This window comes from Vipera ursinii (genome assembly GCF_947247035.1).
Source record: "Vipera ursinii genome assembly, chromosome: 16".
NCBI classification, from domain to species: domain Eukaryota; kingdom Metazoa; phylum Chordata; class Lepidosauria; order Squamata; family Viperidae; genus Vipera; species Vipera ursinii.
The window spans coordinates 5,779,287-5,804,779 of record NC_139529.1 but is presented as its reverse complement, the minus strand read 5'-3'; the positions used below and the strand labels follow the sequence as shown (position 1 = coordinate 5,804,779).

At 49.3% G+C, this 25,493-nt stretch overlaps 1 protein-coding gene across 2 annotated transcripts in view; it reads left to right on the top strand.

Annotated features, from left to right (window-relative positions):
• Nucleotides 1–25,493, top strand: part of EHMT1 (euchromatic histone lysine methyltransferase 1) — a 50,109-nt gene that overhangs the window by 22,696 nt on the left and 1,920 nt on the right. For both annotated transcript variants that reach the window (XM_083375033.1, XM_083375032.1), the window contains 18 exons: nt 294–425; nt 2,683–2,828; nt 3,170–3,313; nt 4,538–4,764; nt 5,494–5,667; nt 6,321–6,403; nt 7,523–7,629; nt 9,083–9,205; nt 10,722–10,823; nt 13,860–13,964; nt 15,752–15,906; nt 16,800–16,967; nt 17,645–17,789; nt 18,920–18,997; nt 20,391–20,506; nt 22,175–22,261; nt 22,400–22,478; nt 25,037–25,212. In XM_083375033.1, coding sequence (XP_083231159.1) covers nt 294–425; nt 2,683–2,828; nt 3,170–3,313; nt 4,538–4,764; nt 5,494–5,667; nt 6,321–6,403; nt 7,523–7,629; nt 9,083–9,205; nt 10,722–10,823; nt 13,860–13,964; nt 15,752–15,906; nt 16,800–16,967; nt 17,645–17,789; nt 18,920–18,997; nt 20,391–20,506; nt 22,175–22,261; nt 22,400–22,478; nt 25,037–25,212 — 2,347 coding nt within the window. The remainder of the gene's footprint in view (nt 1–293; nt 426–2,682; nt 2,829–3,169; nt 3,314–4,537; nt 4,765–5,493; nt 5,668–6,320; nt 6,404–7,522; nt 7,630–9,082; nt 9,206–10,721; nt 10,824–13,859; nt 13,965–15,751; nt 15,907–16,799; nt 16,968–17,644; nt 17,790–18,919; nt 18,998–20,390; nt 20,507–22,174; nt 22,262–22,399; nt 22,479–25,036; nt 25,213–25,493) is intronic.

Here is a 25,493-nt window from a genome sequence, read left to right as displayed (position 1 = left end):
AAGAACTTTCCAGGGTGCAACAGGAGAAGAAGATCTCTCTCCCCCCCACACCCCCACCCCCACACACCCCCGATCCACCCAAGGAGACCAGCCTGGGAGATCCGTGGGCCCAGCAGCGGTTGCCTGCCTTTTAATTGTTCTCTCCGCATCTGTATTTACCGATCCTCCAAGCAAGCAAGCGGGTGTAGCCTGCCTACTGTCTGCTAGCGATGAATGTGGTGGCCTTTAAAGAGAGAGAAGCACATGCATACTTCTTTCCTGGCGTTCTCAATCTACATGTGTTTCAAAACCAGGTTCTGAGTCTTACAAGCCCCCTTTGGGGAGCGGAGAAGGAGCCGGGCAGGAGAACAGCATGGAGTACGTGGAGGTGCCCCTGCATTCCTTGGATCTGCGGGTGAAGGGGGCTCTGTCTTCGCAACCAGAAGGTGAGGGTGTCAAGCTTCTGAAAATGGCCATGTACCATTTTGCTTCTTTTGTTTCCTTGGATTCATTTCTCTATATTAAGATGATGCCCCCTGGTGGCTGCTTAATAGGAGAAGGAGGGCGGGCTGGCATCCCTTCAAAAGAGATTGTGTGTGTGTGTATGTGTGTGTGTGTGTGTGTGTGTGTGTGTCACAGATGGATCCAATGGAGGGTGCAGCGGTCGAGAGGAGGAGTGGATCCCTTGGCCCAGCAACTTCTGGATAAAGGAGGGAGGTGGGGCAGAAAAGATGCTTTTGGGGTGTGTGTGTGTGTGAGTCCTCAAAGGGGACCAGAGGTGAAAAGATACGAAGGACGGTCACAGGAACTGGGCACGCCTAGTCTAGCGAAGAGAAGGGGCAGGGCAGACAGGATAGCAGTCTTCCAATCTTTGAGGGTGTGTGTGTGTGTCTCACGCGAGGAGGGGGTGGGCAGCCTGTTTTCCAAAGCACCCGAAAGCCAGACAAGGAACAACGGATGGAAACTGATCAAGGGGAGATTCAACCTAGAAATAAGGAGGAATTTCCTGACCGTGAGAACAATCAACCGACAGAACAGCAGCTTGCCTTCAGAAGTTGTGGGCGCTTTCGAGAAGAGAGTGCGACTGCCGTCCCTCAGAAATGGCGTAGGGTCTCCTGCTTGAGTGGGGCGTTGGGCTAGATGACCTACAAGGTCCCTTTCAACTCTTGTGATGCTGTTCTGTTGAGGCCCCGGGTGGGTCTGGATGCCGCAAAGCCACTCGGTTCAGTGGCGGGGTCTCCCGATGGCTCCCAGCTCCGCTTTCTTCTTCTTCTTTGCGCCTCTGCTGACCAAGATTGGCCTTCCTTGCCCAACAAAGCTCAAATCCCACGAACTTCTCTCGGCTTCCTTGGAGGTTGGGTCTATTTTGGAAGAGCCTGAGGCAGCTTCTCCATCGTTTTTGGCTCAACCAGGGAGCTTCATCTGGCTGGCTCCATCAGCCACCTCTTTGCCCGAGGTGGCCTAGCTTCTGATCTTCGTTCCGGGAGACACAGTTTGCCCGGTTGGCAAGAGAACCTGGTCATGTTCCTCCAGAGGACCTACCGTGGTCTTAGGCCCTGCTGGAGATGACGGGAAAGAGTTTCTCTTCTCTTCTTTCCCCACTCGTTGCAGTTGTGGCGAGGCAGAGTGTACTAATTGTGACAAACCGGGGTACCCCCACCCATTGATTTCAGACCGCAGCTGCTCAGGACCTGCTCTGGGGATCAAGGGAAAAGTAGACTAGTTTAACCATTCAGCCAGGGTTTCTGACTAGGCTGAGGGCCAAACGTAGAAGGGCCGTTTCTAGCTCCCAATAGGAAACCCTATACCATTTCAGACCAGTGGCTCTCCAGTCTCTTCTTAAAAACTTCCAGTGTTGGAGCATTCACAGCTTCTGAAGGCGAATTGTTCCACTGGTTTAATTGTTCTCACTGTCAGGAAATTCCTCCTTAGTTCCAGGTTGCTTCTCTCGTTGGTTAGTTTCCATCCGTTGCTTCTTGTCCAGCCTTCGGGTGCTTTGGAGAATAGCTTGACTCCTTCTTCTTTGGGGCAGCCCCTGAGATACTGGAACACTATCCTTCCTTTTTTCTCTCTAACTCTTCTTCTGACATGCCTGCTTGACTATGAATGCAGCCCGGAGGTCCCACAGTCCCACCATTCTTCAAATAAAGCCAACCCCCTGTCCCCTCTCCCCCCCCCTTTTCAGTCTTCCTCAACTTTGAACGTAATGCTCATATCAGAATAACAAGAGTGGTTTTTCTTGAACCTTGGAGGTCTTCTAGTCCAACCCCCCTGCTCAAGAGGAAACTCTATACCAGGGGTCTTCAGACTCGGCCCTTTGATAACTTGTGGACTTCAACTGCCACAATTCCTCAGCCAGGCTGGCTGAGGAATTCTGGGAGTTGAAATCCACAAGTCATCAAAGGGCCAGGTTTGAAGACCCCTGCTCTATATACCATTTCTTCTTAAAACACCTCCAGTGATGGAGCACACGCAACTTCTGGAGGCAACTTTTGCTCCACTGGTCAATTGTTCTCACTGTCAAGAAATTCCTCCTTAGTTCCAGGTTGCTTGATGAGTTTCCATCCGTTGCTTCTTGTCTTGCCCTCTGGGGCTTTGGAAAATAAGTTGACCCCCCCCCTCTTCTTTGGGGCAGCCCCTGCTGTGTTTCAACCTTCTGTAGGGACCTCTGTTTTTTATTCTTCTTCCTTTTTTTTCCTGCAGGTCTTTCTAACGGTCCTGGAGCAATGGAAACAGAATGTCTCCAAGAAGTGCCTCTTTGTAGCTGCCGGATGGAAACACCGAAAAGCCGGGAGATCACCACACTCGCCAACAACCAGTGCATGGCCACAGAGAGTGTGGATAAGGAGGTAAGGTGCCTTGATGTGGTTTTTTTTGGGTGGGTGGGGGATGACTTTTTCCACTTCAATGAGGCTAAGCTACTTTTTGGCAAGGTGGCTCGCCCTTCCATCAGGTAGCCAAGCGAGAGGAGGCAGGGATGTGGCATCCACGGTCGGTCGACCCCCAAACTCATTGCTCCCCCGGGCATCCAGTTGACTCGGGGGCTTGGCTGGTGGGATTTGCTGCCCGCCGGCTGTGTGGAAAGAGCTACCGACAATGCCACACTTGTGTGGTTCTTCTCTCCTTCACGTCCGTGCGCTAGCCACAAATCTCTTTTCCCTCCCTCCCCTCCGCTTCCCCCCCCCCTCAGCTGAGCCGATGCACCAACCGCGTGCTGAAATACGAGCTGATGCGTGCCTCGAACAAAGTCCAGCTGCTGGTGTTGTGCGAGGACCATCGTGGGAGGATGGTGAAGCATCAATGCTGTCCTGGCTGCGGCTTCTTTTGCATGGCGGTGAGCATCGGAAGGGCTGGAGTTTGAGATTGATTCAATTTATATGCCGCCCTTCTCCCCAAGGACTCAGGGTGGCTCACAACGATAAAAAAATAAAAAACATAAAGTACAAAATTTTAAAAAAGAATGAAACGATGTAATAAATAAATGACAATTTAACCCAATAAAAACCAAATTTAAAACCATAGTCAGTCCAGGCCCGCTTGTTGGAACATCCATGTCTTCAGGTCACGGCGGAAAGACCGAAGGTCAGGGGCCGTCCGCAGCCCTGGAGGCAGTTCATTCCAGAGGGTCGGCGCGCCCACAGAGAAGGCTCTCCCCCTGGGGGTCGCCAGCCGGCATTGCCTAGCTGACGGCACCCTGAGGAGGCCGACTGTGGGAGCGAACCGGGCTGGACGGCTGGGGGCAAAATACCCTTGCCTCTTTCCAGAGACGGTTGCCCTGCGAGCTTCCCCTTTCTTTGGGCAACAGATAAAATTTAAGAATAACGATTTTTTAAAAAAATAACATAAAATAAAATTCCTGGAATGTAGACTAGAATAGAACAATAACTTTACTGCCACTTTGAACATGCACTAATCGGCATACACTAAAGTTGAAATTTCGTTGCATGCGGCTCTCCAAGGGTCACCACTACATAAACAGGGACAAAAATAAAGAAATAAATACAGAATCGATGCACGTACCCACATATATTGCATGACCCAGAGAAACGACGCAGTCTACTTTGGGTTATGCATACGTGCGCTTGGCGAGAAAAACGAACGAGCGGCAGTCCGAGGGGATGCTGGCTTTGACGTTCTGGTGCCCGAGCCACAGTCTCTTCTTCTTAAAATAAAATCCCTGACTGGAAGCAGGTGGTGGAGTAGTCCTCCACTTTGCAACCGTTCATTTAGTGGCTTAGGACCGCTACAACCCTTGCTCTCGCCCGATCGAAATTCAGGCGCCTGGCAACCGACTCATATTTATGACGGTCGCAGCGTCCTGGGATCACGTGATTTTTTTTTCTCCCCCTCCCCCCACAATTCCTTTTGCCACCACCTGACAAGCAAAGTGGTTCACTTCACAGCGGGAGCAAGAAAGTCGTAAAGCGGGGCGGGACTCACTTAGCCACAGAAATTTTGGGGCTCAGTTTCGATCGTAACTTGAGGACTAGTAACTTGAGGACTAGCTGTGGTTTTTTTTTTCCCCTTCCCTTCCCTTCCCTTTCGCCATTCCTTCCAGGGCACTTTCATGGAGTGCCAGCCAGAAAGCGGCATCTCTCACCGCTTCCACAAAGACTGTACTTCCCAGGTCAAAGGCATGAGCTACTGCCCGCACTGTGGGGAAGAGGCCTCCAAGGCGAAAGAGGTCACGGTGGCCAAAGCGGACACCACCTCCAGCCTGCTGCTGACCTTGGAGGAGAAGAAACCGGGTGCTCCAGAAGGAAAGGCTGACACCACCACTGGAAGGTAAGGCCTGGCTGGAGAGACTTCTTTCTCTGAACAAAGCTTAGCTCCTCCATAGCTGGAAGAGGAGGAGGAGGGGGGCGGCTTTCTCCAGTTGTTGGACCTTCCCTTCCCTTCTTCATCCTTCCCTCCCGCCGCCCTCTCATTTTCTTAAAATCTTTTACCTCTTTCCACTGTTGGAAGGAGGAAAGCAAGCAATTTCTGTAGGCCATCTCCCTTTGGCCTGACTCTCCTGTGCCGCCGGCACACAAGTAGAGAATTTGGAGAGTGATTTCAAGAGACTAAGCTGTTTCGTTCTTCTACCCATCAACAAGCAATGCCATAGCACTGGCAGCAGGAAAAGGGTCAGGCGAAGGAGAGTTTGCCTGCAGAAAGAGCTTGCTTTCGTTCCCTTATCTCGTCCGCAGAGGGGAGAGATTGGAGAGAAAGGGATTTGAAGAGAGTGAGCTATTTGCGTAGTGTACCTGGGGCTCCCAGCCCCAGGCTGTCAATATAATGTGTAGAAGACAGACACTCGAGCACTCCCAGGTTATTGGGGCGTGTGTGTGTGTGTGTGTGTGTGTGTCTGTGTGTGTGTGGTTAGAAGGCAAACAAAAGCCGAAGGTGTGAAACTGGGTAGTCTTGAACTTTTCCAACCGGAAAGCACGATTGCGGCCGCGTGATTTCCCAACTAGCGACCGGCTTCGTTTGGCAAAATGACATTTGTTGGGATTTGGTTCTCTCTGGGTTCAGTTTCAGCGGGCCTGCCACACAGCAACCTGAAGAAGTCAGACCTGAGAACTTGTCCACCGAGGTGTTCGATTTGGCCGGGACATCGACGTTCCCTAAGCCAGCCCCGACTGGCTTACCCCAAGGGCTTGTTAAAGAAACGTTGGAGAGCGCCTTGATTGCCCTGGATTCAGAAAAGTAAGCAACTCATTTCGATGGGGCTTCTGTTCTGTTGTCAGGGCCGTGAACGCCGGTTCTGCTTGCATCGTGGAAGCTCAGAACCTCCTGCGTTGTCTCGTTGTCCAGACTACCCTGGTGAAGTTGACCACATCCAGCTTAAGCTAACCAAATATTGACGTTTTCTTGGTGGGAATCAAAGCGAAATTCTTTGGGGGAAGTCACAGAATCCTGTGTCTCCCGTTCCAGGCGTGTGGCTTGGCTTCCATCTCTTGTTCCTCGTTCCCAGCCCAAAAGCTCCAGCATTTTATTGATCAATAAAATGGAAGCCGGTTCTGTTAAAAATAGCTGAGACTGGCCGTCAGCTACAAAACAGGCTTCACGGAGCAGAGAAACGGTATTGATATTCCTACAGATTTAAAAAGAGGTGTAACATAAGAGGAAAGAGGATTTTTTTATATATATATTTTTTGGTGTTCAGAAGAAAGGGATATGTTTTCGCCCCGTTTTCTTTTTCTTTTTTTTTCTTTTGAGAGGAATAGTATCGAAGCCAAAAAGCATCTTTCCATGCGGTGAGCGGACGGGACTATTAATAAAACAAAGAGAGAACACACCCACAAATGACAGCCCTTGCCAGTAGCCACTTGGAGTTAACTCTTCCTCTGCTTTCGCAGGCCCAAGAAATTGCGATTTCACTCGAAGCAGCTGTACTTCTCAGCCAGGCAAGGCGAGCTTCAGAAAGTCCTCCTTATGTTGGGTAAGTAAAATTCCTCCCCCCCCCCACTTTTTTAAAAAAATCCCATTTATATCCCGCCCTTCTCCGAAGACTCAGGGCGGCTTACAATCTAAGAAGCACAAATCAATGTGCTTAGCACTAGCCTTCATTCTATGTATATGCCTGCTTATTAGGGCTTTCGCCCCCCTTCCCCCCAAGCGGCATTATTACAAAGTCAGCTTAATTGCCCCCCAACAATCTGGGTCCTCATTTTACCTACCTCGGAAGGATGGAAGGCTGAGTCAACCTTGAGCCTGGTGGGACTCGAACCTGCACTAATTGCAGGCAGCAATTTAACGACGCACATTGCAATTAGTAGAGAGAGCCGATTTGGATGAATGGGATTTTTAGGCTGTAGTGTAGTGACAGTGAGAACAGTTAATCCAGCCCAGAAGAACTAAGGAGAAATTTCCTAACTGTTCAAAAAATCAATCAATCAATCAATCAATCAATCAATCAATCAATGGAACGACTTTGTCTCCAGAAGTTGTGGATGCTCCATCACTGGAGGCTTTTAAGAAGAGACTGGACAACGCTTTGTCTGGAAGGGTACAGGGTCATCTGCTTGAGCAGGGGGTTGGACTAGAAGACCTCCAAGGTGCCCTTCCAGCCCTGCGGTTCTGTCATTCTAAGAAACCAGCGAAAGATATTCTGGAGACGTTTTACACCCTCCCGAAGCAGGATGTAGGCAAGAGAAGCTTCTTCCATGGACACAAGCAATGTTCCAATATCTAAAGGGTCTGCCCCAACAAGGAGGCAGGACAAGAGGCAATAGATGGGGGACTCATTTACTCTTTTCCACCCTTCTCCGTCTCCTCTTGGCACTCCCCCCTGCATAAGTAGAGGCAATCAGTCCTTGAGTTCTGACTGCAATTGAGCACGGAGTTAGGGATCGTGGATCATCCCATGTCTTGCAGCTGTCGGAACTTTGAACCATCAGTGGGGTCACAAGTAGCTTTCTGGGCCTCTGTTCTAACTTTGAACGGCTTGCTAAGCAACTGCTAAGCGTAAGCCGTGATCTGCTTATCAAGGAAAGCGGGTTTTCTTTTTAACTCCCCCCCCACTCCTTTTTTCTTTCTTTCTTTTTTTTTTTTTGCTCAGTGGATGGGATCGATCCCAACTTCAAAATGGAGCACCAAAGTAAAAGGACACCTCTTCATGCAGCTGCGGAATCGGGACACGTGGACATTTGTCACATGCTACTTCAGGTTCCTCCGTATTTTTTTTTCTTTTTTTTTTTTTAAAAAAAGGGTTGTATTTCCTGACTGGGTGTAGGTTCGCTTCTTCCTAGAGAGCCAAATCAATGGGGGATATTGAGCATCCGTTTCTTTCGCTCAAGAGACGCCGAGTTTATTCTAGAAGGAATAAAGGTTGCAGATTCCAAGTCTTTGGTGGCTGAACGAGCAAGTTTAGGTTGGAGAGTCTTGCAACCACGTAGACAGTAGGATGCTTCGTCTAGATCCATAACGCTTGCCCCTGACTATTGGCTCAAGGGTTGAGGGAGATAGAGGCTGGGGTGAAATCAAGTCGATCGCTTTGGATTTTCTGCGTGGAGGAGGGGAAAAAAAAGTAATTTGGCTGTCGTTGAAAGAGTTAAGAGTTTACTAATAAAGGAGAATATTTGTAGCTCAGGGTTGACATGATGGTCGTTGGTGCTCTCTGAGCTGGCTTGTTTTCTTGCAGACGTTTCATGACCCAAAGTAGGTACCATCATCAGGACTAGCACTGGTAATGTTACCTAGTTTGGGTCATGAAACGTCTGCAAGAAAAAAAAAAACAAGCTCAGAGAACCCCAAGGGACCCCTCAGTTAAAGAGTTGATTCGTTCTAGCCAGCATGATCTAGTGCCGTGGTGGCGAACTTATGGCACGCGTGCCACAGGTGGCACGCAGAGCCCTCTCTGTGGGCACGTGCGCCGTTGCCCCAGTCCTAGGCTTCAGCTGGGTTTTATAAAACCTTTTCACTCTGGGCTTCTGCCACCGTGTGCCAAAAAAAAGGGTTCAATCAATCAATCAATTTCAACTTCTCATGGGAAAAAAAAAATCTCGCAAAGTTGGAATTGATTGCACTTTTTAGTCCCACCCAGTCTGCCGTTACCACCGCAGCCATGCCCACCCAATTGGCCACGCCCATTCAATTGGCCACACCTACCCAATGGGCCACGCCCACCCGGCATCCGACAATACACAAGTGGGTTTTGGGTTGTTGTTTGGGCACTTGATCTCTAAAAGGTTTGCTATTACTGACCTAGTGCGTTGGGGTGCCAGATCAGGACCATGGAGAGCTGCCTTTGAATCCCCAGGCTTGGCCTGTCCCACTTGATAGAACTGTTGGGAAGAAACAGTAGAGTAGCTACCCATTTCTTGGGCTTCTCAAAAAAAAAAAAGTGTCTTTATGGATTCTGTGCAGCCACAGGACCCATAAGGAGCATCCGTTGTACATATCCACAAGTCACTTTTTTTTGTAGAGTAGGTGGCAGCATCCGCACAACATCACTAAAGCCACAAACTGGCAAATCTCCTTTACGTTGTAGCACGAGGCCCGAACCCGATCAGAATGTTAGGCGGGGTTGCTTAAGCAACTAGCCAGTTAAATGTATTTTAAAAAAATGCTAACTGTGGTTCTTTCTTTGTGTTCTGGTCGGCGTGTTACCTCTGCACAGGCTGGCGCTAACATAGACACCTGTTCTCAGGACCAGAGGACCCCCCTTATGGAAGCAGCAGAGAATAACCATCTGGAAACTGTGAAATACCTCATTAAGGCTGGAGCACTGGTAGACCCCAAGGTAATGCTTGGTTTGTTTTCTTAAAACTTCCAGAGGAGCCACACGGGGGGTGCGAGTCTTGGTTTGCAAACCACAGATGGTGCCTTCGGCTAACTTGCCAAGCCAAAAGGTTTTCGGCTTAGTATCAAGTGGGAATCTGTCAATCATCTGTTGGGTTGAAGACCTCAAAGTAGCATTGCTGTTGATGTAGCCATTCAGCCCTAGATCCCTACCAAACAGAGAATAGAAAATGGAGTACAGAACAGACTAGACTAGAATATAGAATAGAATAAAACAAAAGCTTTATTGCCATTTTAAATGTACACTTTTTAAAAATAATTTGAATAGAATAAGGATAGAATAGAATAGAATAGAATAGAATAGAATAGAATAGAATAGAATAGAATAGAATAGAATAGAATAGAATAGAATAGAATAGAATAGAATATGGGATGGGATGGGATGGGATGGGATGGGATGGAATAGAAATTGGAATGGAATAGAATAGAATAGAATAGAACATGGAATAGAATAGAACATGGAACAGAATAGAACAGAACATGGAATGAAATGGAATGGAATGGAATAGAATAGAATAGAATAGAATTAAGGAATAGAATAGAATAGAATAGAATAGAATTAAGGAATGGAATGGAATGGAATAGAACAGAACAAAAACATTATTGTCACTTTAAATGTACACTAATCAGCATACATTAAAATGAAAAGCATTCAGCTCTTACAAGATAACCACTATGCATATACCCACATTCACACACATATATGACACAGAGAAACCTCACATCTGGTTCGAATGTATGGTGGAAAATAAATATATAAAAAGAATCCTGTGAGTTTACAAGACGGATCGCATAAGGAACAAAGCTGTTGCAGAATCTGGTAGTCCTGCTTTAGTTACTTCAAAACCTCCTCCCAGAGGGGGAGCAACAGAAACAGACCGTGTGGTGTATGTTTGTGTGTCTGTGGGGGTCTCTAACAATGCTTGGCACTCTAAGCACATTTAAGCGCTTACAAGCAGGGTCCCGAATCACGGGAAACGAGCTTCTTCTAATCTTCTTGGCTGTCCTCACCACTCCCTGGGTGGACCTTGTCTCTCGGGCTGTGCTGCTGTGAAAGCAAGGAGCGATGTGTGGTTGGTGAAAACGTTTCCCATCGTGCCTCTGTGAAAAGTGGCCCGGGGCAGAGTTTGAACGTACAGCTTCTGCGTCCGAAGTGGCTCTGCCATGCCGCTTAATGCTTTTGAGTCAGGAGCTTGGATTTTTCAACCTGTCGTCTCTCTCAGGAATGGCGGATGAACCTAAGGAAGCTTTATGTTCAAAAGAAACGACGACAAAGCACGACGGGACAGGAACAAAATCGCTTGGCTGGCGATAGATCCCCCAGCCAAAATGTTATCCGGCCCCAAATCCAGAGGGTTTTGTTGAGCTGTTTTATCCCACCTTCCACCTTGCTGGGTGGTCCTCACCACCTCCCAGCTCTGCCGACGCCTCCACCTGATTACCTGTCTTTGGTTCAGGATGCTGAAGGATCCACCTGTTTGCACCTGGCAGCCAAGAAAGGCCACTACGACGTGGTGCAGTATCTCCTGTCCAACGAACAAATGGATGTCAACGGTCAGGTGAGTGACTTTGCTTCTGACTGGGACTAACATTTGTCTGGCCACGGGTTCCTCGTTTGCTAGAACAGCCAAAACACGACTTTTCAGTCAAGGGTAGAGCTGGAAAGGGACCTGGGAGGTCTTCTAGTCCAACCCCCTTGCTCCAAGGAAGAGAACCTGGACCGTCTTGAGACGAGTGGCCGTCCAGTCTCTTGTTAGGCTTGATATAAACGTACTAAGACCAAGCAAAAAGATAATGCTGGTAGAGACCCTTAGGTTACACACAGAGTAGCGGAAGGGACCTCGGAGGTCTTCTAGTCCAACACACACACACCCTGCTTAAGCAGGAGACCCTATGCCATTTGAGACAATCTCTTCTTGAAAACTTCCAGTGTTGGAGCGCTCACAATTTCTGGAGGCAAGTCGTTCCACTGATTAATTGTTCCCACTGTCAGGAAATTTCTCCTTAGTTACTAAGTTGCTTCTCTCCTTGGTTAGTTTCTACCCGTTGCTTCTTTTCCTGCCTTCAGGGGCTTTGGAGAAGAGGTGGACCCCCCCCTCCTCTTCTTTGTGGAAGCCCCTCAAATATTATAACACTGCTTTCATGTCATTCCTCATTGTTTCCTCTAGACTAGCCATACCCAACTCCTACAATGGTTCTCACGACTTACGGATACACGTACAACTGATGTTCCTTATGGGTTCTGGGTGCTGGGGTGCCAAACCCTCCCTCCCTCCTCCCTTCCCCCCAATCCTTTTCCAATTGCCCAGCTTTCAGGAGGCAGGTGGGAATCCGCCCAGAAAACTCTTGTCTTATCTGTCCCTGCTCTGCGATCCGTTATAGCCAGAATTAACGGAAGCCCACGCATCCTTCTCGTTCTCTCCTGCTTGCAGTTGCCTTGCAACAAAGCCATTTCAGGTTGTTCTCTGAGTCACCGAAAGGACATTTCTCCCTCCCTCCCTCCCTCTCCCCCCTCCCCCTTTCTCTGTTTGTTTGGCCTTCTCTAGGCCTTTCCGGAAGAAATATCAACAACCTAAGATATCCAGATGATACCACTCTAATGGCAGAAAGTGAAGAAGAACTAAAGAGCCTCTTGTTGCGGGTGAAGAAGGAGAGTGCAAAAGTTGGGTTGAAATTTAACATTAAGAAAACCAAGATCATGGCATCCGGCCCTCTCAATTCCTGGCAAATAGATGGGGAAGAAATGGAGGTAGTGACAGATTTTATTTTCCTGGGCTCCAAGATCACTGCAGATGGGGACTGTAGCCAAGAAATTAAAAGACGCTTGCTCCTCGGGAGAAAAGCCATGGCAAATCTAGACAGCACACTAAAAAGCAGAGACATCACCCTGTCAACAAAAGTGCGTATAGTCAAGGCTATGGTCTTCCCAGTTGCAATGTATGGCAGTGAAAGCTGGACCATAAGAAAGGCTGAGCGCCAAAGAATTGAGGCCTTTGAACTCTGGTGCTGGAGAAGACTCCTGCAAGTCCCTTGGACTGTAAGGTGATCAAACCGGTCAGTCCTAGAGGAGATCAACCCTGACTGCTCTTTAGAAGGCCAGATCCTGAAGCTAAAACTCAAATACTTTGGCCACCTAATGAGAAAGAAGGACTCGCTGGAGAAGAGCCTAATGCTGGGAAAGGTTGAGGGCAAGAGAAGAAGAAGGGGACGACAGAGAATGAGATGGCTGGATGGAGTCACTGAAGCAGGAGGCCTGAGCTTAAATGGACTCCAGAAGATGGTAGAGGACAGGAAGGCCTGGAGGAACGTTGTCCATAGGGTCGCGATGGGTTGGGCACGACTTCACAACTAACAACAACAACAACAACAAGGCCTTTCCAACAGAACCAGGACACGGTGAAAAATAGGCCGGTGCTGGTTACGGGAGAAGAACGGGCCACCTATATTTGGCCTTCCAACTACCCAGCACCCTCTTTTTGTGGCCTCCTGAATCCTTACAGAGCACGCTGGGCTGAAAATGGGGGGGGGCTTCAGGGGGCTGCCTTTACGCAGAGTAGTCCCCTTGGATGGCACAACGCATCACCCAGGAGCTGTTGATCAAGAAAGTCAACAAATACCCCAGTTAAGAAACTACCGACTCAGGCAAACCAGCTAACAGAAAACAACAGCCCAGTCCAGGAACTACCAAATCCATTTCCACCAACACTTGACGGCATATAAACTATGCCCAAAGCCTCCTCCCTTCCTAGCACTGATGACGTTACCTAGTGTGACAACGAAACGTCTTCGAGGAAGCAACCCAGCTCAGAGAGCGCCAAGGACCCCACAGTTTCTTCTCTTTCTCTCCCTCCCTCCTTCCTTCCTTGTCCTCTTCCTTCATTCTCCTTTCTTCCTCTTCCCCTTCTTCTCTTCTTCTCCATCTCCTTCAAATTCCACAAGGCCTTCTTCTCCTTCCTAGCACTGATGACGTTTACCTAGCACGACAACGAAACGTCTTCAAGAAAGCAACCTAGCTCAGAGAGTGCCAAGGACCCCCCATACCTATTGATTGGAAAGGTCATGAGAGAGGGATGCCTGCCTGAGCAAGGGGGTTGGACTAGATGAACTCCAAGGTCCCTTCCAACGTTGTTGTTGTTTGATTGGCACTAATGGTTGACACGGGTTGCTGCCGGCATCCTAGGTATCAACCAGGTATCTCCTTAAAATGTTAGATGTTCCAAGTAGCGCAGTTGTTGTTTTTTTTTTGTAGCTTTGCTGGAGTGATTGCAGGAAGCTTCAATTTCTGGATGTATTTTGCAAAGTTTTGGGACATAGTTCCCAGTGCCCCGATGACAGTGGGTATCATTGTTGCATGTTTCATCCATAATCGCGCAGATGATGAGGATGATGATTACTACTACTACTACTATGTCTGCTTGGCACATGAATGTCCTTCTAAGACAAAAGACTTGGTGGGCCTTTCAGTTTTCTAAAAATAATGTCAGGGTCCACCTAGTCTCTTGCAATCTTCCCCCCCCCCCCACCGTGATATTCCAAGGTAGACTTTGCCAGGTCAGACTTTGGCCTCTGCTCAAGTGGTGTTCCTTTGTTCCCAGGATGACGGAGGCTGGACGCCAATGATTTGGGCTACGGAGTACAAGCACGTGGAGCTGGTGAAGCTTCTCTTGGCCAAAGGCTCCGACATCAACATCCGAGATAACGTAAGTTGGGCGGGTCTGGACCCCTCTTTATTTTCGGGACCAGCCAGCTTAGGCATAGAGAACCTGGCTTTCCTCGGAGCCTGCAGGAGTGGGGGGGGGCGATGCTCCTCCTTCTGTACGCCTGTGGAGATTCGCAGTCATCCAGCTCCGTGGTTGACCCAAACGTGCTTTTTTAAAAGGCAACTGGATTTGGTTCTTCCTTGAAGACGTTTTTGCTTCTCATCTTGAGAAGCTTGTCTGGTTCTTAACCGAACGGCGGAGTAATGGAAGGATTTATATTCCTTGCAGCCATCTGGTCATTAGCACGCTCTCTGAGCTGCTGAGGGCACTAGGGTGAGGGGTTTATCTGTGTCCTCAGGGTCTCCTGAGTAGTTCAAATGGAGGTGCAACCTTCTTGGAACTGCTGAGAAGAGACTGTGTTGTAAACAGGAGATAGGTGCCGTCATATCCCCCCTTCCCCCCTTCTGTTGAGAGAGGGCTGTTCCATTTTGACCTAGACGGCCTCTTTGAGCCCTCTTTCAAACCATCGAGAATGTGGACTCTGCTGTCTTCAAAAGAGTGGCCCACAAGTGCAGACGGGACTGCCGAATCTTCTGATACCATTGGGTCCTCCTGTGCTGTTGCACTTCAGGGTTGGATCAACCGAGGGATCCAACTGATGAGAGAGGAAGCTTCTCTTGAGGTTCTCCACGATTGCAATCTCACTCAAGGAAGGGGGAGAAAAAGAGGGGCCGGATTCCTTTTTTTAAAAAAAAAAAATACAAGGGTATTTTTCCTCCCCCAACCATCCCTTCTTTTCAAGACTGAACTTCAGAGAAAGCCAGAAAGGAGAATCCTTAACACAGACATGTCCAACACAAGGCCCAGGGGCCACATGCGGCCCGCCAAGTGGTTTCATGCGGCCGGCGAAGCCATCCTGGAAACAGTGTGGGAACAGCCCCCACTGCCTTGGCCCTGGCCCAGAGACCCTCCTTCTGCCAGAGACCCTCAGATCTGTCCCACTCCTGCCCAGGCCCCCATAGGCACCCTTGATGCGAACGATGTAGAGCTGGCCACGCCCACCCAGTAGGCCATACGCACTTTAGCCACGCCCACCCAGTAGGCCACGCCCACCCAGGCCACGCCCACCCGGCCCCCTGAGGGCAACCGCAATGCTGATTCGGCCCTCAGTGAAATTGAGTTTGACACCCCTGCCTTAACACTTCAAGAATTAATCCCTTCTCTGCCCAAGGGAATCCACTCTTGCAACTTGTGGGGCTGGAGAGAACGAGGAGGAGCAGAAGGAAGCATATTTAATGGCGGCCTGCGGGCAACTTCTGCCCGGGGACCCGCCCTCGATCCTTTCCCCCTGCTTTTCCTTTCTTGCCAGCCTCCCAGTTTGTCTAGGCTGGCTGCCCTAGAAGGGATGTGTCATCTGGTGATCTCCATGGGCTTTCCTGACTCCGAAGTCTTTCCCTCTGCGTCTCTGGCATTCCCCCCCACAACCCGTAGACGCACCCCGAGCGTGCTGTGCCTTGCAAACAAATGAATCATCTGTCCTTGGGAGGGGGGGGAAGAGAGAGATTGGGTCCTCCCCCACCCCCTCTTCTCAGGCAGCTTGGATGTGGCTGTTGCCGGGATCTCCCTGTCTAGGAGAAAGAAGAGCTGAGCCTTCTAAAGAAGGCAGCCCACGGATTTGTGGAGGAGGGGGAAAGATCTCACGGCGTGTTTCTCCCATGTGTCAGGCAGTCTGGATCACCTCTTCCCACCCACCCCCCAATCTCTCTCTCTCTCTCTCTCTCTTCCAGGAGCAGAATATCTGTTTACACTGGGCTGCTTTCTCCGGCTGCGTCGAAATCGCCGAAATCCTCCTGGCCGCTAAATGCGACTTACATGCAGTGAACATTCACGGGGATTCTCCCTTGCACATCGCGGCCCGGGAGAACCGCTACGAGTGCGTAGTGTAAGTACAAAAACTGGGCAGCTGGTTCTTCCCCTCCCATCCATCCTCTGTTTGTTGGGTTTGTTTATTTCTGTATGAAATGAAAACCATCCATCTCACTTCTGGGGCGGTTTACAACAGCTTAGTAATAAAAACCCCGCAGAAACGCACGGAACAAGGTGTAGCTTAAAAAACGAGTTCGCACATTATAAGTAAAGATTTAAAAAAATAAATAAATTCAAAGGCCAGCCGGTTTAACAAGGCAGGCGCAGGAAATCAGGAGCCCAGGCCGTTCAAATCAATGCAGGTTTATTGCTTGCTGACCCTGTCTAGAAGAATCTGAACTACTAACCATCAAAAACAAATTGGCGGTAGGTAAGAATCGGTGGAATTCAAGGTGAGCTGGACTTGCGGGTGCAAAGAGATTTGAGACTGATGATGGCCATTCATAGTTCAGATCCTTGTAGAGAGCGTTAGAATAAAAAGGCTTCCCTGTCCAATCAGGTCCAACTCGAGGTCATGGGGCTGATGTCTGATTCTTGGCCGAGAGAGCTGGCATTGTCCGAAGACATTTTCTGGGGTCATGTGGCCAGCGTGGCTATATGCCAAAGCCGCACGAAACGCTGTTGCCTTCCCACCGAAGTGGTACCTATTAACCTACTCGCATTTTCATGCTTTTGAAAGCTAGGTCGGTAGGAGCGGGAGCAAGGAGCGGGAGCTCACCCGTTGCACAGTTTTCTGGACTCAAACCCGGGCGCTCAGCTTTTTCACGCTGGCAGGTGTCCGCACAGGCTGTTAGCGTACAATAAACCTACATACTCATTTGGGACACCTGATTTCCTGCGGTTGGCCCCAGCTGGATGCCGCTGAGCTCCGTCCCTTCCTTCTCCCGTCACCTTACCCTTTCCTTGCAGACTGTTCCTCTCCCGCGGCTCCGAGGTGGCCCTGAAAAACAAGGAGGGCGAGACTCCGCTGCAGTGCTCAAGCCTCAACTCTCAAGTCTGGGTTACTTTGCAGATGAACAAGACCCTGAAAGAATCGGCTCCAGAGAAACCCGCCCAGGTGGAGAAGATACTAAGCAGGTGTGACAACCTGCCTTAAGTTCCAGGCCAACCAAAGTTATGCTGCCTGCTTTTCTCCCCTTTCCCCCTCCCCCTCCCACCAAAACAAATTTGGAGAGAAGCCCAAATTTCGCAGGTGGGTGCTGGGCTGCTAGGTTTCCCCACTCGAACTGGGACAGGCGGTGCATCTCCCAGGAAAGGGAACTTTGAAAAAGGATCTTTTCCAAGCTGAGCAGCATCCGTGGCCGAACCCCTGATTCAGCTGAATTCTTCAAAGAGCAGAGCTGCCAGCCGTGGATTTTCAGCCACAGCTGCTGCCAGCCAATCTGTCAGACTTGGGGCTGATTGGTTTGGTTGGGGACGGGCAGCCAAGCCAAGCTTTGATGAGGGGTCCTCGGTGCTCTCTGAGCTGGGTTGTTTTCTTGCGGACGTTTCATGACCCAGCCGGGTAGCATCTTCAGTGCTAGAAGGGGGACAGAGAAAGCCAAACTCCTTCCTTCCTAGCGCTGATGACGTTAACCTAGTTGGCTGATGAAACGTCTGCAAGAAAACAACCCAGCTCAAGAGAGCACCAAAGGCAGATTTTAGAATCTGGATTGAATGGCCTGCAGGCTCCTTCAGACGCCAGGCGGGGTGTTTTGCCTATCTGCCTGTGCGGCTTCTTGCTTTTAAAGCCATTCTTCTCCTTGCTGTGGCAGAGACATCGCCCGGGGTTATGAGCGGATCCCGATTCCCTGCATCAATTCTGTCGACAGCGAGCCCTGCCCCGTGAACTACAAATACATTTCCCAGAACTGTGTGACTTCGCCCATGAACGTGGACAGGAACATCACTCATTTGCAGGTGCCAGACTGGTTACGGTACTCAGTACTGTCTGTCCCCTCCCTCCCTGACTTGGTTGCTATAAACCACCACCACCTCCTCCTCCTCCTCCTCCTCCTTCTTTCCTTCCTTCCTTCCTTCCTTCCTTCCTTCCTCCTCCTCCTCCTCCTCCTTCTCCTCTCTTCTTCTTCTTCTTCTCCTCTCTTCTTCTTCTTCTTCTTCTTCTTCTTCTTCTCCTCCTCCTCCTCCTCCTCCTTCTCCTTCTTTCCTTCCTTCCTTCCTTCCTTCCTTCCTTCCTTCCTTCCTTCCTTCCTTCCTTCCTTCCTTCCTTCCTTCCTTCCTTCCTCCTCCTCCTCCTTCTCCTTTCTTCTTCTTCTTCTTCTTCTTCTTCTTCTTCTTCTTCTTCTTCTTCTTCTTCTTCTTCTTCTTCTTCTTCTTCTTCTTCTTCTTCTTCTTCTTCTTCTGCTCCTCCTCCTTCTCCTCCTCCTCCTCCTTCTCCTTCCTTCCTTCCTTCCTTCCTTCCTCCTCCTCCTCCTCCTCCTTTTCCTTCCCACCTTCCTCCTCCTCCTCATCTATCTTCTTCTTATCTCTCCATGATCTGCTTAAATCTCAGCTCAATCTACCATCCTCTTCTTCTTCTCCTCCTCCCCTCCTCCTTCTTCTTCTCCTCCTTCTCCTCCTCCTTCTTTCCTTCCTTCCTTCCTTCCTCCTCCTCCTCCTTCTCCTCCTTCTTTCCTTCCTTCCTCCTCTTTCTTTTCCTTCCCACCTTCCTCCTCCTCCTCCTCCTCATCTATCTTCTCCTTATCTCTCCATGATCTGCTTAAATCTCAACTCAATCTACCATCCTCTTCTTCTTCTCGTCCTCCCCTCCTCCTCCTTCTCTCCTTCCTTCTCCTCCTCCTCCTCCTCCTTCTCCTTCTTTCCTTCCTTCCTTCCTCCTCCTCCTCCTCCTCATCTATCTTCTCCTTATCTCTCCATGATCTGCTTAAATCTCAGCTCAATCTACCATCCTCTTCTTCTTCTCCTTCTTCTCCTCCCCCCCTCCTCCTCCTGTCTGCATTTCAGGACTCATAACAGCCTCCTTGCTGGACTTCTTCCCTCCTGTCCCCCACCCCCCCAAGTGACTCTGCTTCTTCTTTCTTTGCTTCCAGTACTGTGTGTGCATAGACGACTGTTCCTCCAGCAAATGCATGTGTGGACAGCTCAGTATGCGTTGCTGGTATGACCGGGTAAGGATTTGGGCCAGGCACTTTCTTCTGGGGAGGTTTTTTTGGGGGGTGGGAGGTGGGGCAACAGGCAGGGGTTGCCTGATTCCTCTCCCCTTCCATCCGGGCCACCCTGGATCTCTTCTCCAGACGGCAGGAAAGCACAGTACGGAAAAACAGGGTTAAAACAGGGCTGATTTCTTTCAATTTGTTGTCCTGGCGACCGAATCTTGGAAAAGATCTTGAGCAAGAATTCAGACAATTAAGTGGCGAGAAAGCCAGAAGAGGGGACGAACTGATCAGCTAGTCTGGGGAAAAAAACAACAAACATCAATATTACCTTTGATTTTGTTTTGTTTTGTTGTTGTTCTGTCTAAAATGTTTGGGCCGTGCAGCCTGGATCGGGTGGATCATTTGCGGGACGTCTGCCGAATCACAAGTTGATCCTCTGCTATGGTTTAACGTTCTTCGGCCAGCGACACAAATCAAATTTGAATCATTTGTGTAATGACCTGTATTCACAAATGATGTCGGTTTATAAATTGTAGCTGCCTCGTTTGGTCCGCCCTGGGGACCGGGGCCTTGTTTTTAACAGGTGGTCTTTAACCGACGACCACAGTTGAGCCCCCAAAGTGAATTTTGCTCCATTTCTTCGACCGTTGACAGCCTTTCTTGCCACGGTTGTTAAGTGACACACACAGTCGTTAAAGTGAATCTGGCGTCCCCATTGACTTGGCTTGTCAGAAGGTGGCAAAAGGGGATCACTTGGATCTCTTCCCCCACCACCACCCTCCGGGACATGGTGACCGTCATAAATACGAGTCAGTTGCCAAGTGTCTGAATTTTGATTAAGTGGCTCTGGAGTTGTAAGTGTGAAAAACGCTCCTAGGTTACTTTTTTCCGTGCCCTGGTGAGTTTGAAAGGTCACTAAGCAAAATGTTGTAAGCAGAGGACTGATCTGTACAGGCAGTCCTCCATGTCAGAATTAAGTTATCATGGTCATAAAACGGGTCATGGTGACCGAGCCTGATTTGGCAATGTTTTAATTATTATTATTATTATTATTATTATTATTATTATTATTATTATTATTATTATTATTGCAACGGCTCATGGAAGTGTCTGTGGCAGTCGTAAAATGAGCACCATGGTTTTTAAGCAAACCCCTCATCTCGGGGTCCTTTTGAAGTCGCTTTCTTTTTCAGCGCCGCGGTGACTTCGGTCATTAAGTGAACTGTTGTAAGTCGAGGACTGCCTGTAGTTGGGGAATGGACGACGTCCAGAGGCCAAGCCAAGTCATCCACCTGAGGCCTACTCAAAGGGATCCGTTAAGTGGCGGTTCCACCATATGGTGGCCTTGAGATGGCTGGGCTGACCGGTTTCCAGCTTGAACTTCTCTTTTTCCTCCCCGGTGCAGGATGGACGGCTTCTGCCGGAATTCAACACGTCTGAACCTCCGCTCATTTTCGAGTGTAACCACGCCTGTTCCTGTTGGAGAACCTGCCGGAATCGGGTGGTGCAAAACGGACTCCGGTGAGATGCGTGGATGTTCCTTTCGACGGTCCGTTTGCAGCTGGGGAAGTCAGAATTTAAAGACGATGTCTAGTTTAAAGTAGAATGGAATAGAGCTGGAAGGGGCCTTGGAGGTCTTCTAGTGCAGCCCCCTGCTCAAGCAGGAGAGCCTATGCCAGGGGTAGGCCGTCTGGGCTCTTTTGTGACTCGTGGACTTCAACTCCCAGAATTCCTGAGCCAGCCACGCTGAGGGGAAGGGAGAGGTTTCCAACTGAGCCATGCTGGCTCTGGAATTCTGGGAGTTGAAGTCCACGAGTCACAAAAGAGCCAAGGCGGCCTACCCCTGACCTATACCATCTCAGACAAGTGACTGTCCAGTCTCTTCTTAACAACCTCCAGTGATGGAGCGCCCACGATTTCTGGTGGCAACTTCTGTTCCACTGGCTGATTGTCCTCACTGCTAAGAAGTTTCTCCTTAATTCCAAGTTGCTTCTCTCTTTGCTCAGTTTCCAACCGTTGTTTCTCATCCTGCCCTCTGGTGCTTTGGAGAATAACGTGATCCGCTCCTCTTTGTGGCAGCCCCTCGAAAACTGGAATAACAAAGAGAAGGACTGGTGTGTGTGTGAGAGAGAGAGAGACAGACAGACAGACAGGTTCCAATATCTGAAGGGCTGTCGTAAAAATATGAGGGGGTCAGTCTATTTTCCAAAGCCCCTGAAGGCAGGACAAGAAGCAACGGATGGAAACTCATCAAGGAGAGAAGCAACCTGGAACTAAGGAGAAACTTCCCAACAGTGAGGACAATTCGCCAGTGGAACAGCTTGCCACCGGAGGTTGTGGATGCTCCAACGCTGGAGGTTTTTTTTTTAAGAAGAGACTGGACAGTCACTTGTCTGAGATGGCATAAGTTCTCCTGCTTGAGCGGGGGGCTGGACTAGAAGACCTCCAGGGTCCCTTCCAACTCTGTTCCCATTGATTGAACCAAATAAGGAGAGAAGCAACCTAGAACTATGGAGGAATTTCCTAGCAGTGAGAATAATTCATTAGCGGAACGGCTTTTATCCAGACGTCGTGAATGCTCCAACACTGGAAGCTTTGAAGAAGAAATTGGACGAGAGGTTCGTCCAGAATAGGATAGGGTCTCTTACAGCAGGGGGCCAGACTAGAAGGCCTTCCCTTCCAGCCTTGTTACTCTGTGTTCCACGAGACGGTAAATACGTGTCTCGAGAGAGCCATGGACCTGATTCCTTTTATTTTTTATTTTTTATTTTAATTCCATTTATATCCCGCCCTTCTCCGAAGACTCAGGGCGGCTTACAAGCTTAGCAGTAGCCTTCATTCTATGTATATGCCTGCTTATTAGGGCTTTCACACACACACCCCACATTATTACAAAGTCAGCTTAATTGCCCCCAACAATCTGGCTCCTCATTTTACCTACCTGGGAAGGATGGAAGGCTGAGTCAACCTTGAGCCTGGTGGGACTCGAACCTGCACTAATTGCAGGCAGCTGGTGTTACTTAAGGAGGCATTAGCCCACTGCTCCACCAAGGCTCTTTATAAATCGATCCCATTGATCTTTGGCTGGAAGCTCCAGCTGTAGAAATCAAATGGGTCACTTCGGTGGTCTCAAGGTAGCTCTTGCGGAACTTCACGGGGTTTTACCTCCTTCTATTTTTTTTTTCCCAGGACAAGGTTGCAGCTTTTCCGGACGAGGAAGATGGGCTGGGGCGTAAGGACAATGCAAGACATTCCACTGGGGACCTTTGTGTGCGAGTAAGGGCCTTTGGTTTTGAAGCCCGGGGGACGAGAGTTGGGCAAGGAGGGGGGGGCGGAGGGCATATGGGATTTTACACATTATATAGACTTTTTTTGGGGTGTGTGTGTTTGTGTGTGTGTGTTGTGTTTGTGCAGATACGTCGGAGAGCTGATTTCTGACTCGGAGGCCAACGTACGTGAGGAAGATTGCTATCTTTTCGACCTTGGCAACAAGGTAAGGGTTTGTCTGTGCGTTTGTCTGTGTCTGTGTGGTTTGAACTTGCTAAGGACTTCCAAGGGCGAGCAAGACTTGCTAAGATGAATTCTCCACACCTTCCTTCCGTCTTCCGTTAACGCTGGGCAGATACTCCCAGTATCTCCAAGCTGCCATGTGAAGCTCTTTTCGCCTTTTGGACAGCGGGGGTCCCGTGGAACAGGGGTGGTGGTGCAAAGGAGCTCTGAGGATTGGGGAGTGGGTTTTGAGAGAAGGGAAGAAGGAGATAAGCCTTCCCAGGCTGCGGAATGGGGAGAAGCAGAAAAGAGGAATCTGATGAAGTGAACGAAGGAAGGGACTTTACCTGGAGCAGGATACTGATCGTCAGATGACTCAACCGGACACAAATCTAGTCTTGGCCCAGGCTGCCTTCCTGGTCCTGGAAGGTAGACAAGACTGCCTTCGATAGGTCTGTACTGGTTTCCACCGGGCTTTTAAAAAAAAACCATGAGTTGTGGGGTCCTTGGTGCTCTCTGAGCTGGGTAGTTTTCTTGCCGACATTTCATGACCCAACTAGGGAACATCATCAGTGCTAGGAGGGAGCAGTGTTTGCACTAACGTTGCTACCTAGTTGAGTAATGAAACATCTGCAACAAAACAACCAAGCTCAGAGAGCACCAAATATCCTCTTCCTCCTCCTGCTCGAACTCGCCTCCCTTCTAGCACTGATATTACCTACACGGGTCATGAAAAATCTGCAAGAAAGCAAGCTGGCTCAGAGAGCACCAAGGACCCTACAGTTCCCCCTCCCTTTCTCCTCCTCCTCCTCCTCCTCCTCCTCCTCCTCCTCCTCCTCCTCCTCCTCCTCCAGGGCCAGGAGGAAGTGAGGTGTGCAGAGTGGAGGAAGAGGAGGAGAAGGATTGTGGAGTTCTTGGTGCTCTTTGAGCTGGGCTGTTTTCTTGCAGACGTTTCACGACCCAACTAGGTAACGTCATCAGTGCTAGATGGGAATAAGGTCTGCTCTCTCCCTTCTAGCACTGATGACATTACCCAGTTGGGTCATGCAACGTCTGCAAGAAAACAGCCCAGTTCAGAGAGCACCAAGGACCCCACAGTCCAACCCTGAGCCACACATATTCCATTAGCCAGACGTTTAGTCTGGGTTTGGCATTTTAATCCACCCGTTGAATCCTTCCCAGGGATCTGGATAGACAGATGTTGTTGCTTGATGGTGTTCAAAGTTATTGTCCCAGGACATATAAGTTGTACAAGCAAAGCTATCTTTTGTTTATTATTTTATAAAATCTGCAGAACGCTTCAGCCTAAAAGCATGTAAGCGGCATATACGTCGTAGAACGGAATTGCTTCTTTGGCTCCTTAGATTCTCTCTCCAGGAATAGGAAAGTAATGGAATCTTTCTGGTGGGCTTGGGATCAATTATTCTCGCTCTTACCCGGAGGATTATCGGGATGGAGAAAAATTGGAGGAGAAGGGAGTGTGTTTTACGCTGCCCCGAGAAAACTCGAAGGCATAAAATAGAAATAAATGGGGGCCTGGGGCATTTCAAGCTGGCCAATGTTAAGGAAATTGAAGACGGAGCAAGAAGAAGAATCCAGTCCTACTGAGAACATAAAAACACAATTTCATATTTTCAGTCTGTTCACCTGCATCAAAGCAGGGGATGGAGGGAGAGGGAGAGAAATGGGGGAGAAGAGAGAAAAACTCTGAGACAGTTCCAAATCCAACGCTGCTGCTGTTTCACGGCATAAACACTAAACTGCCGTTTGATCTTCTTTGCTTTGATTGTGTGGCAAACCCATTCAGACAAATTGCTACCAAGTGGAGGGGGTGTAAGTGAATAACTGCAGCAATGACAAATGGCAGGCTTGACTGGGTGGGAGTCCCAGCCCCCATCACGCCATTTCTTGAGCTGAGCCTTATATTAAGTCCCACAATTGCTTTAAAGCAGAGGACCCCAACCTTTTGGGCGCCACCAGGGACCTGTTCCGTGGAGAGGGCTTTTTCCGTGGACCGGAGGGTGCGTGGTTTTGTGTGCTGCCTGCATCCCGCGGATGGGGCTTTGCTTGTTTTGTGTGGACCGGTTGCTTGCGTGCCACGGCCCGGTACTGGTCCACGCACCAGGGGTTGGGGACCCCTGCTTTAAAGTACGAGTTCTTTGGCTCATATCTAACTGAAAGTGGGATTCCTGGCTGGAATTATTATTATATGAAGGTGGCTTGATTTAATACTTGCCTTCCCCCCCTCCTCCTCCTCCTCTTCTCATTGAAATTTTTGTTGGCTTTGTTTGAGGAATTCCTTCCTTCCTTCCTTCCTTCCTTCCTTCCTTCCTTCCTTCCTTCCTTCCTTCCTTCCTTCCTTCCTTCCTTCCTTCCTTCCTTCCTTCCTTCCTTCCGTTGTTCTGACTTCTGCTATTCTTCTGTCACCTGGCGCATTGAGAGCCATTTGGAGTAGGGAGCCAGATCAAAATTCGCGCGTCAAGCATGCCCCCAATGTGAAGTGTTTCAAGGCTCCTCCCATTTCCCCCTAACTCCTCCCTTCCCCCTCTTCTCTTTCTCCAGGACCGGGACGTCTACTGCATCGACGCCCGCTTCTACGGCAACGTCAGCCGCTTCATCAACCACTTTTGCGAGCCCAACCTCATCGCCGTCCGGGTCTTCATGTCCCACCAGGATCTGCGGTTTCCCAGAATTGCCTTTTTCAGCAGCAGACACATAGAGGCGGGAGAAGAAATTGGGTACGCCTTGCCCCGGGAGCAGAAGTGGAGACTGAGACCCAAAGGGGGCAGAAAGAGAAAAAGGCTGGGGCAGAGAGCCATCTCTTGTTAGCCACCATTAGAATTAGAGTTAGTGGTTAGAGTTAGAATTAGTTAGAGTCAGAGGTTAGACTTAGTGGTTAGAGTTAAGAGTTAGTGGTTAGAGTTAGAGTTAGAGTTAGTTAGAGTTACAGTTAATTAAAATGAGAATGAGTTAGAATCAGAATTAGAATGAGAAGGAATTAGAATCAGAATTAGAATTA